The sequence below is a fragment of the Carica papaya genome, chromosome 4, assembly GCF_054855325.1.
Source record: "Carica papaya isolate Zhongbai chromosome 4, ASM5485532v1, whole genome shotgun sequence".
Lineage (NCBI taxonomy): Eukaryota > Viridiplantae > Streptophyta > Magnoliopsida > Brassicales > Caricaceae > Carica > Carica papaya.
The window spans coordinates 29,073,280-29,088,776 of NC_142312.1; the positions used below are offsets into that span (position 1 = coordinate 29,073,280).

The 15,497-nt window shown below is 41.6% G+C and overlaps 1 protein-coding gene across 1 annotated transcript; it reads right to left on the reverse strand.

Annotated features, from left to right (window-relative positions):
* Positions 1-10,252: 10,252 nt before the first annotated feature.
* Positions 10,253-15,070, reverse strand: LOC110820622 (subtilisin-like protease SBT5.4). The gene is made up of 11 exons (XM_022050150.2): positions 14,837-15,070; positions 14,297-14,406; positions 14,098-14,195; positions 13,817-13,981; positions 12,802-12,910; positions 12,105-12,639; positions 11,933-12,027; positions 11,601-11,846; positions 11,384-11,498; positions 11,085-11,298; positions 10,253-10,952 (listed from the first exon to the last, which is right to left on the reverse strand). The coding sequence occupies exons 1-11, from the start codon at positions 14,939-14,941 to the stop codon at positions 10,411-10,413; spliced, it is 2,334 nt and encodes a 777-aa protein (XP_021905842.2). The 5' UTR covers positions 14,942-15,070; the 3' UTR covers positions 10,253-10,410.
* Positions 15,071-15,497: the final 427 nt, after the last annotated feature.

Genomic DNA, 15,497 nt, shown 5'->3' on the forward strand with positions numbered 1-15,497 from the left:
TGGTATACCGTTGACGAGAAAACTTCCCCAAAGAAAATCATGGAGGTGCTATTTTTTGTTGTCACATGGTATTTGTAGCTTGCTAAAAATAAGATACTTTTATAGAACAAAAATATTATTAAAACGAATATCAGTAACCTTACTAAAGTCATATTAGTATGGTGGGTAAGGTATTTGAATAAAAAATTTACTTCAGTATTCGATAAATGGTCTTATCTCCTTATATGTAACACCCCAAGTGTATTATTATTTTTTTAATTTATTTTATTTTGTAATTATTGGAATTTTATTTGATTTTTAATTTAATTTAATAAAAATAAAAATAATAATAATGATAAAATTGGGTAAAAATATTATTAGGAATTAATTGAAATTGATTTTCGGAAAAAAGGGTGAAAATTTAGATTCTGGGGGTGTTTTTGAAAAGAAAATCGAAAACCGATGGTCAAAACACAATTTAGAAAAGTTGTACCACGTCAGCAGTCACGTCAGCGGCCTGGTTAGCAGCCCCGGCCAACCAGGACGCGCCGCGTGGCAAGGAAACGCTGATCAGGGGACGAGTCACGTGGGCGATCCGCGTGCGCGCGATCGGACGGCCCAGATCCGTTCCCGCCCGCACGGACGGCCCAGATTTAATCCCAATTAAATCGCGATCGAACGGTCCAGATTTAATCTTGATGGACGGTTGAGATTAAAAGGCAAAGGGTATAAATACCCCCATCCACACCTGACCAAAGAAACCCTAGCCGCCAGTGCTCGCTGGAGAAGAAGAACCAGAAGCCGGAGGAGCCGGCCGCCGCCACTCGCCGCCGCACCGGGGAAGTTTCCGACCGTCGATCGAGGTAAATTTTCTCCCCCTTGCTCGTTTTTCGACGCTGAGTCCACCTATGGCCAAACTAGAGCCAAACCACCAACCAAATGGCTGGAAAACCCAGCCGAAATCCAACGGCGCCGCCGCGCCCCTCCTCGGTTTTTGCCTCCGATGAGGCCCTTCCCGACCTCCGTTTGATGTAAATTTTATACCACTGTGATCACCGTTCTTTTCTCTATAGGTTGATCGGAGCCAAATATCAAAACACGACTCACGCCGGAGGAGCCGTCGCACCCGAGAGCACCGCCGCCGGTAAGTTTTAATTTTTCGTAATTTTTCGGCCCACCGAGGGCCCTAGGGCTGTTCTATCGCAGGGACCGATGCAAGCGTGACCGAATTCGGCCGAAAACGGCCAACTCAAGGCGAATCGCCGCCGCAAGCGGTGTATATATCACTATTTTATTGACTATGAGTTGAATGACTGAGAACCCGATGTTGTGTGTTGTCTTGTTTGGTATAAACTACTGGTTTGCATGTTTGTGTGTGATTTAATGATAGTGAGTGAGGAAAAAAGGAATAAAAGGTTACGTGAATTGATAAGTGGATAATATGGACAGCCTGACTAGATATCCTGGGAGATGGTGGACGGACCGGGTTCCTAGGGAACCCTACCGGGAACGTGGTCTCTCATACCGGACGGGGTATGGAGACCTTATGTGTTTTGCCGCCCATACCAGACGGGGTATGGGGACGGCCCGTTTCACCCTCATACCGGACGGGGTATTGAGGTTCATGGTTTTGGTGCCCATACCAGACGGGGTATGGGGACGGTTCTAGAATCAGGTTATAAATGTTAAGGGTTCACGGGTAGCGGAACCCCTATGGATCCCCATGGATACTAGTAGGTTGGTAAATGAGGAAAATGTGTTGTTTAATGTTTGGAATGCAAAGATGTGGTAAGTATTATGTTATACAGTTCATATGATTTCATGATGATGATAATGTCATTGCTTTCATATGTTGTTTTATGGATTTCATCGAGGTAAGTGGACAGTAAAGATTTTTATGTTAATAAACGAGTTTATTATAAATTATGCTCCATTGGTCTTTTTTGTGTTTTCTATCCACCTTTACCTCCATGGTGGTGAGATAGTGTGATGTCTTTACTGGGCTGGTGTAACTCATTCCTTATTTAACAATTTCATATCAGGAAGACATTGTTCCCGAGCCCGTTCCGCAGGAAGACGGCAAAGGGGACGCCTAAAGACTCCGTAGTTATATTTATAGTTCTTATTTTCGAGTATCTCTTTTAGTTAGTTTGTTCTTTTATATTTTGAGCACGTTTTTGGTTTTTTGTGTAAGGGATGTTAATCAAAAATTTTATTACACTTCCGCATTTGACATTTTTAATACACATATTTCATTCTAAATTTCCGGGGCCGTTACAGTTGGTATCAGAGCCGCGCTCCCCGGACCCATCTCTTACACAATAATGCTTAGAGAAATATTCACCGATAAACCGTTACTCAACCATTTCTTATGAAATGCGGGTGCAGAGAAATGAGGAGAGGAAGACCCCCACTAAACCGAGCGGCCCAGGATAATTCACTTCGGGAGGATGTAGACAGGCTATTTAAGATGATGAAAGGATTCATAGCTGTCCAGCAAGGGCGAGAGGAGAGAAGAGAGTTACCCAACCCTCCTCCACTACCGCAGGTTGAGCCTTCGCTACAGCAGGCTGATCCCGAGCCACCCCGACACGAGCCTGCTCCTCCACAGTACCACCCGGCACCACTACCGCAGTACAACCCGGTGCCCCAGCCACGGTACTACCCGGCACCGCCACAGCACGACCCAGTGCCCCCAGCATATCAGCAGGTGCCACCACAGGACCCCCCCAGTCTATCCCCAGCCAGGTCCAGTCCCTCTTCCACGGGACTCCGCTCATTCCTTGATCGATCCGGGCTACATAGAGAGGTACAGGAGACTGAACCCCTCCACCTTTACAGGGGGATCCTCTTTTGAAGAGGCTCAGTACTGGCTGGCGGAGACTGAGAGAGCTTTCAGGATCTTGGGAGTAGTTCCTGAGCAGAGAGCTGCCCTTGCTTCCTTCATGCTGGTAGGGGAAGCAGGATGTTGGTGGGAGCTCAAGCAGGCCACCCTACCTACACTAGTCACTTGGGAGCAGTTCTTGGCGGCCTTCCATGTGGTGTATCTCCCTGAGCACATCCGACACCTAAAGAAAATAGAGTTTATTCAACTAGTTCAGGGAAACATGACAGTATCTGAATATGCTAGTAAGTTCCTAGAGCTGGGCCGATACTCCCTGAAGACATTGATGGATGAGGGCCGAAAGGCCAGGAGATTCCAGTCGGGTCTCTGTTCAGAGATCAAGCAACACTTGGTAGTACTGGAGCTCAAGACATATTCAGCAGTCTTAGCAAAGGCACAGATTGTGGAAAGAGGCTTCAGCACCCGTCCTCAGCCAGGAGGGAATTCCCGACCCTCAGCTCCGTTCCGCAGGCCAGCACCTACGGCGCCTGCCCAACCAAACAAGAAACTCAGACCAGTTATCCAGGCCCCTCCTCAGGCTCCAGGGGCAGCATGTGGGAAAATCTGTCAACATTGCGGCAGAGATCACGGGGAGCGACCCTGCTACCGCCTTAACAACACTTGTCGCATTTGTGGCAGTGCCCAGCATTATGCCAGAGAATGCTCGAGGAACCAGAATCAAGGGAGGCCTCCTATCTAGGGCAGAGCTTACAACCTTATCCAGCAGGATGCCGACGCCGACCCAGATGTGGTACAGGGTATGTATACTATCTGTGACCATATTGCTCATGTTTTATTTAACACTAGTGCATTGCACTCTTTTGTTTCACATGCTTTTACTTCTAAAATTAATGTATCACCTGATAAACTTGAATCACCGTTGTTTGTATCTACTGCTGGGGGTGAAACACTACTAGGGGAAGCTATTTATAGGGCTTGTGCCGTGGAGATAGCAAATAAGAAACTGAGTGTAGACCTGATAGGGTTAGACACGGGGGATTTTGATGTAATCTTAGGAATAGATTGGCTAGCGGCGTATCACGCCACCATAGATTGCTTCAACAAGAAAGTTGTATTTAATCCTCCTAACGAGGAGCCATTTACAAATTAATAAAATTATTCAGTACGTATTCCTTGATGGCAAGTTTTCTTAACTTCTAGTGCCTTAATCTTGTTGTTTTCTCTGACTAGGCAAGCCCAAGAAGGAAATTTGTATTCAAGAGATTCTTGTAGTCCGAGACTTCCCAGATGTGTTTTCGGACGAACTGCTTGGTCTGCAAGTGGACAGAGAAGTCGAGTTCACTATAGACCTACAGCCAGGTACCCAGCCCATTTCGGTTGCCCCTTACCGCATGAGCCGCGTTGAGATGGAAGAGCTAAGGAAACAGATGACTGAATTGCAAGACAGTGATTTTATTAGACACAGTGTGTCCCCTTGGGGTGCCGGAGTCACTTTTGCAAGGAAGGGAGATGAAACGTTGAGACTGTGCATTGATTACAGAGGATTGAACAAGGTCACGATCAAAAACAAGTATCCCTTTCCCCGGATTGATGACCTCTTTGATCAGCTACAGGGTGCACAAGTCTTCTATAAAATAGACCTACGATCAGGTTACCACCAGGTGAAGATAAGAACAGAAGACAAGAACAGAAGACATCCCTAAAACGGCCTTTCAAACCAGGTACGGACACTATGAGTTCCTGGTCATGCCATTCGGACTAACTAATGCCCTGACAATCTTTATGGATATGATGAATAAGGTCTTCAGAGAGTTCTTGGATCAATTTGTCATCGTGTTCATCGATGATATCTTAGTCTACTCAAAAAGCAGAGAAGACATGCTCACCATCTGGCCCAAGTTTTGCAGGTCCTTAGAGACAAGAGGTTATATGCGAAGTTGAGTAAGTGTGGATTATGGCTTGAGCAGACTGCCTTCCTAGGACACATCATATCGAAGGAAGGGGTATCAGTGAATCCTGAAAAGGTTGAAGCGGTACTTGGTTGGGAGAAGCTGACATTAGTTAAGGAAATCCGTAGCTTCCTGGGAATGGCAGGTTATTACCGCAGGTTCGTTGAAGGATTCTCCAGTCTAGCAGCTCCTCTAACCCGACTCACAAAGAAGAATGCCAAGTTTGAGTGGAATGAAGATTGCGAAAGACGTTTTTCAGAATTAAAGAAGCGGCTGACCACTGCACCCGTGCTAGCCTTACCGAGTGGATCGGGAGGATATACAGTTTATAGTGATGCTTCCTATCTGGGCCTGGGTTGTGTCCTGATGCAGCATGGAAAAGTTATAGCATACGGGTCTAGACAGTTAAAGAATCATGAGAAGAACTATCTCACCCATGACTTGGAACTTGCCGCAATCATTCATGCCTTGAAAACCTAGCGCCATTATTTGTACGGAGAGACTTTTCAGATCTATACCGATCACAAGAGTTTGAAACACATATTCACTCAGAAGGATCTCAACATGCGTCAGAGAATGTGGATGGAACTCCTTAAAGACTATGATTGTGACATCTTATACCATCCGGGTAAGGGTAACGTGGTAGCAGATGCCCTCAGTAGGAAAAGTGTAAGTATCTTAGCTCATTTGATGGTTTCAGAATGCAGACCAATTGGGGCCACACAACAGGTTCGACTTCATGATCTGAAGAGAGTCACATGTTTGGGCCGCCTGACAGTCCAGCCCAAGTTAATTCAGAGAATAAGGGAAGCCCAGACAATTGACCCCGCCCTGGTAGCCCACAAGAAGGATGCAAAACAGGGAGGGAGCTCAGAATTCCGAATATCTGCCGATGGACTACTTCGTTTCCAAGACAGGCTGTGTGTCCCAGGTGATAGTGAGTTAAAAAGGGACATCATGACGGAGTCCCATAGCTCGAAGTTTGTCATGCATCCAGGAAGCACCAAAATGTACCAAAGCATGCGACCCCGGTTTTGGTGGCATGGGATGAAGAGAGACATAGCCGACTTTGTATCTAAATGTTTGGTATGTTAGCAGGTCAAGGCAGAGCATCAGCGTCCAGGTGGGTTACTTCAGCCTTTACCAATCCCGGAGTGGAAGTAAGAACATATCACCATGGACTTCGTATCAGGGCTACCCAAGGCACGTTCAGGACACGATGCCATATGGGTAATCGTTGACCGACTTACTAAGTCTTCCCACTTCCTAGCCATCAGAATGACCGATTCATTGGACAAGTTGGCAAAGATGTACATCCGGGAGATAGTCAGATTGCATGGGGTTCCAGTAACAGTAGTGTCCAACAGGGATCCCAGGTTCACTTTCCAGTTTTGGAGTAGCTTCCAGCAAGCTATGGGAACAAAGCTATCTCTTAGTACTGCTTTCCATCCCCAGACTGATGGACAATCAGAGAGGACAATTCATACACTTGAGGATATGCTCCGAGCTTTTGTCCTTGACTTCGGGGGCCATTGGGACGACCATCTGCCCCTGATAGAGTTTGCCTACAACAACAGAGCAAGTATCGACATGGCTCCATATGAGGCGTTATATGGGCGCCCATGCAGATTACCGATTTGTTGGGAGGAAGTGGGTGATAGAAGATTGTTCGGCCCGGAGTTGGTAGAGGAGGCCACGTCCAAGATAGTTAAAATCAAGAAGAACATTCAGACAGCTCAGAGTAGGCAGAAGAGTTATGCAGATACCCGGAAGAGAGACCTAGCGTTTGAGAAAGGCGACCAGGTGTTTCTTAAGGTCACTCCTTTCAAGGGAATTAGTAGGTTCGACAGGAGGGAAAAATTAAACCCCCGGTATATTGGACCATTTGAAATCTTAGACAAGATTGGTACTGCTGCCTACATACTAGCACTGCCTCCAGAGCTCTCCAGAGTCCACAACATGTTCCACGTATCCATGCTACGTAAGTACAACTCGGACCCTTCTCATGTCTTGGCTCATGAACCGCTTCCACTCCAATAGGACTTGTCTTATGAAGAAGTACCAGTCGATATCACGGACCGAAAGAGTAGAATACTCCGCAACCAAAAAATACCATTTGTAAAGGTCGTGTGGCAGAACCACACGCCCAGGGAGGCTACTTGGGAGCTGAAATCAGAATTTAGAGCCCAGTATCCCCATTTGTTCGACCAAGAGTAAGAGGCAAATTTGGGGGACCAAATTTCTTTAAGGGGGGGAGAGTTGTAACACCCCAATTGTATTATTATTTATTATTATTTTTTCAATTTATTTTATTTATTTTATTTATTTTATTTTGTAATTATTGGAATTTTATTTGATTTTTAATTTAATTTAATTTAATTTGATTTAATTTAATGAAAATAAAAATAATAATAATGATAAAATTGGGTAAAAATATTATTAGGAATTAATTGAAATTGATTTTGGAAAAAAGGGGTGAAAATTTAGATTCTGGGGGTATTTTTGAAAAGAAAATCGAAAACCAGGGGTCAAAACACAATTTAGAAAAGTTGTGCCACGTCAGCAGCCACGTCAGCAGCTCGGTCAGCACTACGTCAGCAGCCACGTCAGCAGCTCGGTCAGTAACCCCAGCTAACCAGGACGCGCCGTGTGGCAAGGAAACGCTGACCAGGTGACGGGCCACGTGGGCGATCCGCGTGCGCGCGATCGGACGGCCCAGATCCGTTCCCTCGCGCACGGACGGCCCAGATTGCATCGCGGTGGATGGCCCAGATTTAATCCTAATTAAATCACGATCGAACGGTCCAGATTTAAACTTGATGGACAGTTGAGATTAAAAGGCAAAGGGTATAAATACCCCCACCCACACCTGACCAAAGAAACCCTAGCCGCCAATGCTCGCTGGAGAAGAAGAACCAGATGCCGGAGGAGCCAGTTGCCGCCACCCGCCGCCGCACCGGGGAAGTTTCCGACTGTCGATCGAGGTAAATTTTCTCCCCCTTGCTCGTTTTTCGACGCTGAGTCCACCTATGGCCAAACCAGAGCCAAACCACCGGCCAAACGGCCGGAAAACCCAGCCGAAACCTAGCGGCACTGTCGCACCCCTCCTCAGTTTTTACCTCCGATGAGGCCCTTCCCGGCCTCCGTTTGATGTAAATTTTATACCACTGTGATCACCGTTCTTTTCTCTATAGGTTGATCGGAGCCAAACATCAAAACGCGACTCACGCTGGAGGAGCCGCCGCACCCGAGAGCACCGCCGCCGGTAAGTTTCGGTTTTTCGTGATTTTTCGGCCCACCGAGGGCCCTAGGGCTGTTCTATCGCAGGGACCGATGCAAGCGTGGCCGAAAACGGCCAACCCGAGGCGAATTGTCGTCGCCGGAGCACGACGGAGCCGCCGTGCCGGAATTGCGATATTGGCTGAATGGGGCCCTTGGTCTAATTTGGGATTTTTTGGGACACGTGCAGGTACCAGTAGTGCGTTTCAGTTTCCCAGAAAAAATTCAGGAAAAATTAGGGACAGCCTGTAGGCGCACTGTAGAGCCGTATTCAGACTCCGAAACAAGTAAGGACCCTTCACCCTGTTTCCTATCACGGTATTAAAGCTAAATAAATAATTAAACTGTACTGTGTGACTTCATAAATGTATAATTAATTAAAGTTGCCAATGGAGCCCGAGTCTGATACAGTGTTGGTCTGTTATTGTTTGATTTAATTTATAGTTTTAAATGCAGTATGATGTCTGATGTTTTCATTTCATAGTTTCGTGTGCATATATCACTGTTTTATTGACTATGGGTTGAATGACTGAGAACCTGATATTGTGTGTTGTCTTGTTTGGCATAAACTACTGGTTTGCATGTTTGTGTGCGATTTGATGATAGTGACTGAGGAAAAAAGGAATAAAAGGTTACGTGAATTGATAAGTGGATAATGTAGACAATCTGACTAGATATCCTAAGAGATGGTGGACGGACCGGGTTCGTAGGGAACCCTACCGGGAACGTGGTTTCTCATACCGAACGGGGTATGGAGATCTTCTGTGTTTTGTCGCCCATACCGGACGGGGTATGGGGACGACTCGTTTCACCCTCATACCGGACGGGGTATTGAGGTTCATGGTTTTGGTACCCATACCGGACGGGGTATGGGGACGGCTCTGGAATCAGGTTATAAATGTTAAGGGTTCACGGGTAGCGGAACCCCTATGGATCCCCATGGATACTAGTAGGCTGGTAAATGAGAAAAATGTGTTGTTTAATGTTTGGAATGCAAAGACGTGGTAAGTATTATGTTATACAGTTCATATGATTTCATGATGATAATAATGTCATTGCTTTCATATGTTGTTTTATGGATCTCACTGAGATAAGTGGACAGTAAAGGTTTTTATGTTAATAAACGAGTTTATTATAAATTATGCTCCATTGGTCTTTTTTGTGTTTTCTACCCACCTTTACCTCCGTGGCAGTGAGATAGTATGATGTCTTTACTGGGCTGGTGTAGCTCATTCCTTATTTAACCATTTTAGATCAGGAAGACATTGTTCTCGAGCCCGTTCCGCAGGAAAACGGCGAAGGGGACGCCTAAAGACTCCGTAGTTATATTTATAATTCTTATTTTCAAGTATCTCTTTTAGTTAATTTATTTTTTTATATTTTGAGTATGTTTTTGATTTTTTGTGTAATGGATGTTAATTAAAATTTTTATTACGCTTCCGCATTTGACATTTTTAATATACATATTTCATTCTAAATTTTCGGGACCGTTACATTATATAAGATAACACGAGACAGAAATGATGATACTATATAATTATATCACATATGTGTAGATAATAATAATAATAATAATAATAATAATAATAATAATAAAACTCTTGATTTATAGCTATATGCTACATATATGACTAAAAACGTATGTGTATTGTGTGCTATATGCATACCAATATATATGTATGTGTATAAATATCTGAATTTTGCATGATTATTTATTTAATCTACATACATATCTACTGTATAATTAAAATAACTTTCTAAATAAATAAAAATTAAATCATAAAAAAATAAATAGCAGTAATTTCAAATTTCTAATACTATAGAATATATAAAATAAGGAAAGGGAAAGTATATATGAATAGAACAATCAATTTAAATTCTAAACCAGTCAACTAAAACCATTAAAGAACATAAAATAAGAAAAATATAAAACTATAGTATATAAATAAGAAATATATAGTATATAATTTTAATTTTCTCTGATTATATATATTTAATTAATTAAGAAAAGATGAAATTAGAATACTTAAAACTAGGAAATAAAACATAAAATTGAAAATAAAAAAAAAACCAATATACCATGGAAAGAAAAAAAAAAAGAAATCGAAAACATGCATAGAAAATACGTTACACACATATATACATATATACACACACACACATACATACATAAATGCATACAGAAAAAAAAAGAACAGTATTAGTTAATTTTTTTGGTCTTCTAATATTTTTATTTGTCAACAGAAGAAATTAACCATTACATTTTAGTTTTAAATACACACTAAGCATCAAATTTAATTTTCTTTTTTTTTTTAAAAAAAAAAAACCCTAATTATTCCCTGAAAAACTCCATAGAATTTATACGTGCTTAACTACAATCGGACTCCTTACATTATGCTTCCCATCTGTCCATGTCAATTGCCCAAACACATAATCCCTCTTCTTCCCCTCCAAACCTTTTGCCTCCACCACAACTTCAAACCTCTTCTCTTCTCCATCTTTCTCGAACTTCAAGCTCGCCGGCTTCACCGCCACCGACACTCCCGCCGGAGCCTTCACTCTCGCTGTATACGTCGCCGGTCCACCGCCGACGTTCTTGACTCGGCGAGTGAGTGTTGCTTTGCCGTCCAGATCAGGAACCGCCATTGATGGGTAGTTAAAGCTCGCCAAGGTGAATGATTTGGGACACGTGTAGTTCTTTCTTGTGAAAAAACGAAGGTTTGTCTGGTTGTAGCCACGACCACATAAGTAGTTAAGGTAGTCATCCTCGTTCATGTCGTAAACCAGACCAGGATCCATAGCTCGGTTTGGTCTGACATGTCCTGCTCCATACCCAAATGGGTTTGCTTTGTTGTTGTCTGAATCAAGCATGGCCTCCGCTTCGTTGTCACGTATTCTCGCTGCAGAGTTGACAAGTTTACTTTTTAAAGTAAAATTCGTATAATATAGAGCACCTACTATAAGGGGTTTGCTTTGATGTTATCATATTAGTGAATTTATAAAAGGAATAATTAAATGAAGAAGATGAGTACCAGAAGTCATGATGGCGGATTTAATGGCGGCCGGACTCCATTCGGGGTGGAGGTTTTTGAGAAGGCCAACAATGCCGGAGACGTGGGGGCAAGACATTGAAGTTCCGGACATGGTGATGAAAGGAACTCGCCGTTTGTCAAGATCGCTCTCAATTGGTCCAGTTGCTCCAGTGAAAGCAGCGATGATACTCACTCCAGGAGCAGTTATATCAGGCTGAAACATATGCATATATATACATACATATCAGACTTAAAGTACGAATTGTGGAACTGTAAATTGTGTATATGAAAAGTAAGACCTTGAGAATTGCTGGGTCAAGAACATTGGGTCCCCTGGATGAGAATGCCGCCATGAATGGAGCTGGTTTGACGGGCATGTCTGTTTTTACTGGAGAAATCTGTGCTACTGGATTTCTATATAGAGAAAGGTAAGGTAATTATAATTTTGGGGAAGATGAATTCATTGATTGATTGAGTAGGAAATTGAATAAAATTAAAAAATTTAATATTATATACTTGGTGGATTTGATGTAGGCATATACGGCCTGACCATCACTGTAATTAATATGTGAAGCTGGGAGAAAATGAGGATCTGGGATAATTTCATTCCCACTTTTTTCATCATTAGCCAAAATCATCCCCACGGCTCCGGCAAGATAAGCAACCGCTCCCTTCTCAGCTCGCCCGTTAACGCCTCGAATGCAGACAATTATCTTCCCCTTCACCTTCTTGCTATCCAATGATCCCGCCTCACATTGTGCACTGTCATAAATCATTAATTCAATGAGATTATAAATGAAAACTCGAGCGTAAAAGTAATGTGTTCGAACCCAAAATTTAGTCCTTACGCCTCTAGAGCCGAAGCATTAGCAGCTTTCGCATCTTTAGCACTAATCAATGGGTAGAACTTTTCCGGCAAAGATTTCGCGGAAAGACTTGCTCCCTGGCATATGCAAAGACAAAATGAATTGGAATTGCATAAAGGGTAGAATTAATTTGAAGGGACTAATGTATGTGTACCTGGTAAATTTTCTTGTTTCCAAGTGTGACAGTACTAATGAACTCTCTATCTATGGTGGAAGCTCCTACTGTGAAAATCCATGGTGACAAATTTGATGCAGTGCCAGCATCGGGACCTGAATTTCCGGCTGATGCAACAACAACAATGCCTCGTCTAACAGCATGGAAGGCTCCTATAGAAATTCCATCTTGAAAAAATTCAGAAGGACTTCCACCCAGAGAAACTGATAATACATCAACACCATCCCAAATAGCGGTGTCAAAAGCCTTCAGGATATCTGAATCAAAGCACTCAGCACCTCCCACTGGTTTCCAGCAAACTTTGTAGGCAGCCACGCGAGCATTTGGCGATCCACCTCTGGCGGTTCCATTTCCGTATCCAAAAATATTGGCTCCCGACACAGGGCTGCCGCCGGCCGTTGATAGGGTATGTGTCCCATGACCCTCTAGGTCACGGGCAGTCACTGTGTTGTTGGATTCGTCACCAACAAAGGCGAGATAACCCTTGTTAAAGTACCTTGCTCCTATCAGCTTCCTGTACATGAATTTTTTTGGCGACGGATTAATTCTTAACATAACAAGTGTCGGATATTAATCAACATGAATTACCCTTTTATATTTCCTGTAATTACATACATATATACATATGCGTACATGACATATGATTAGTAGAAAAAAAAAAAGAAAAGGGAAAAACCTGTTGCATTTAACTGGTTCTTCTGTGTCATCCTGACATGTTCCTCTCCACCTCGAGGGAATTGGGCCCATTGATTCGTCGTTAAAGCTTTCAGATTCCGACCAGACGCCTAACAAAACCAATCAAAATGAAAAACTTATGATCCACAGAAAAGGAAATTTCATCATTTCCCTTTTGCCAAACAGACTCATAGTGGGAAACACATAAGGAATCCCAAAACAATCCCACTTGTTCCTCAGATACCCAGAAAATGGTAGACAAAAAGAAAACTGTACGTCAGCTTTAAATGATGGTTACATTATAAATAGCAAATCCTTCGAAAATTTTTAAGTGGGCTTGAAATTTCTCACCAAGAACGTATTTGATTATGTTCAATAATCTTATAATTTAATTAATTGACATAGTTTATAAGCTGTAATCGTCAATAAATTATGAGTTTTGATTTAAAAAGTCTGCCAGAAAAATCTCATTATATGAAGTAAAATCTAATTTAATCAACTGTTTCTTAAACTCATAAAACCTCCACAGCCTCAAGATAATGTAAATCTAACTAATAACTCAACACATGTTTGCTAGTAAATATCTATATCTCGTACTATATAAATTAAATTTTAAGTCTAACCCGCAATCTAACTCTAAGTAACTCCGAGTTATACGGAAAAAAAAAATCTTGATAATCTCGAAATAAAGAAATCAAACCTAAATCCAACATTCAATTACTCACGGTAGGCTACAAAAGTTTTGAACTTTAGTCTTGAATATTATACCCTTCTCATGATGTAAAGCTTAATGGCAGAATATATTGCAATCAGAGTCAACTTTTTTTTTTTTCTCATGCAATAAGTTAGTGCTCAAACGTGCAGACATCATTTCAATCACCCATAAATCCATGCAAATATACAAAAAAATTGCTTCAATTTCCACAGAAAAATGGATTGGTTAATGCTAAAATATGAAAAGAAATGCAAATTAATAGAAATTAAATATGTTCCAAACAGAGTATAAGTATGATTACCAGTATCAAGGTTTCCAATAATCACATCTTGGCCAAATCTTGCCTTGGTCCAGAGAGAGCCAGAGGGAATTATACCATCTCTTTCCAATCTGAGAAAATCCCATGACCTTGTTGTGTGCAATTGTCTTCCTTTGTTCAAGAAAACAGACACCACGTTTGGATGCTCTGCAAATTTTTGTTTTTTTAATTTCGCATTTTGAAAACAGAGAGATGAATTTTTGTATCTTTGAAAATCGAAGTAGTTCGTGATAGTTCGGTTATGTTTGGATTGAATTTCTTACTGGCGAGTTCTGATGCTTCTTCTTCCTCGAGCATGGCAGCAAATCCATTTATAATGTGAGTGTAAGAGTAGAAGATTTTCTCTTTTGCCTTCTCTTGGCTGCATAAAAAACATACAAAGATTACTATTTGATCATATATATATATAAGGGAAGTGTAAGTAGTGATTTTTAATTTATTCAATGGAAATAACTCAATGACCTTCCCACGTAGGAGCCTAGCAAGTCATAATGAGAATTAGTGGCAATGTCGAGATCTGCCGCTGTTGGGTCTGCACCATGGGAGTGCTCTCCCATGTAAACAACATAGGCCTGCGTGAGGAAGAAGAAAAGATCATCAAACCAATCAAACGAAGAAGATGCAGAGTGTCAAATTCTAAAGCAAAAAAAGAAATGGTGATTCAGACTAGTTAATATAAAACCCAGATGGAAAACAGAGAATAAATGGCGATTCAGACTAGTAAATCAAAATTCCAAATGCCATTACTTGAGAAACAGAGAGCAAAAATGGAGATTCAGAGGAGTTAATAAAAAATCGAGAAGACAATGGTGACTCGGACAAATAATTCAAAAACCCAGATGGAGTCAACCCGTTACTGTAATCCCTCAGAAAAACAAAGAACAAAAATGATGATTCAAACAAGTCAATAAAAAACCCAGATGGATTTTCGTTTTCCCCATAACTGTAATCCTTTAAAGAAAAAAAAAAACAGAGAAGCCATGACTGTAAATAAACACTTGCCTTGGGCACTGCAAAGGCCGGAAAAGACAAAAGAGAGAGAATTAACAACGTTGAAAGAAGATAACAAGGAACACAGCCCGCCATTGTTGAACCTTTGAAGTTCATAAACCAGAGGTATCAATGGTGATAAGATACATATAAAATCACTCGTCTCCTTCGGTCTACTTATAAAGCTCTGGTTTTTCTGGTCTTCTAAGCAAATCCGACTCTTCCTTTCCATTAGGAGAAAAGCCTCTTGATATTTAATTCCGTCTTTGAAGCAAAAAATCCCGGAATCAAAGATAATTTAGGCTTGAGTTTTTAAAATTCAAGCATTCAATTTACGTTTTTATAGTAATAAGGAGAGTTATGGGTATGATCTGGTTGATAATTACATCAATAATTTTTTAATTTTTTATTATTTTTTTTGGGTATATCATGGCTGAAATTATTTTTGCCTCTTGAATCCAATTTTGACATTCCTTTTGTTCTCAACATCACTTCATGAAATTTACTGTAAATGGGTATTCTTTATAAATAATTATTTTTCATGGGTCTCTCTCTCTCTCTCTCTCTCTCTCTCTCCCTCTCTCTCTCTCTATATATATATATATATATATATATATATATACACACATGATGTGTACTCTTAACCCATCAAATTTGAAAAAAGTTTCACCTT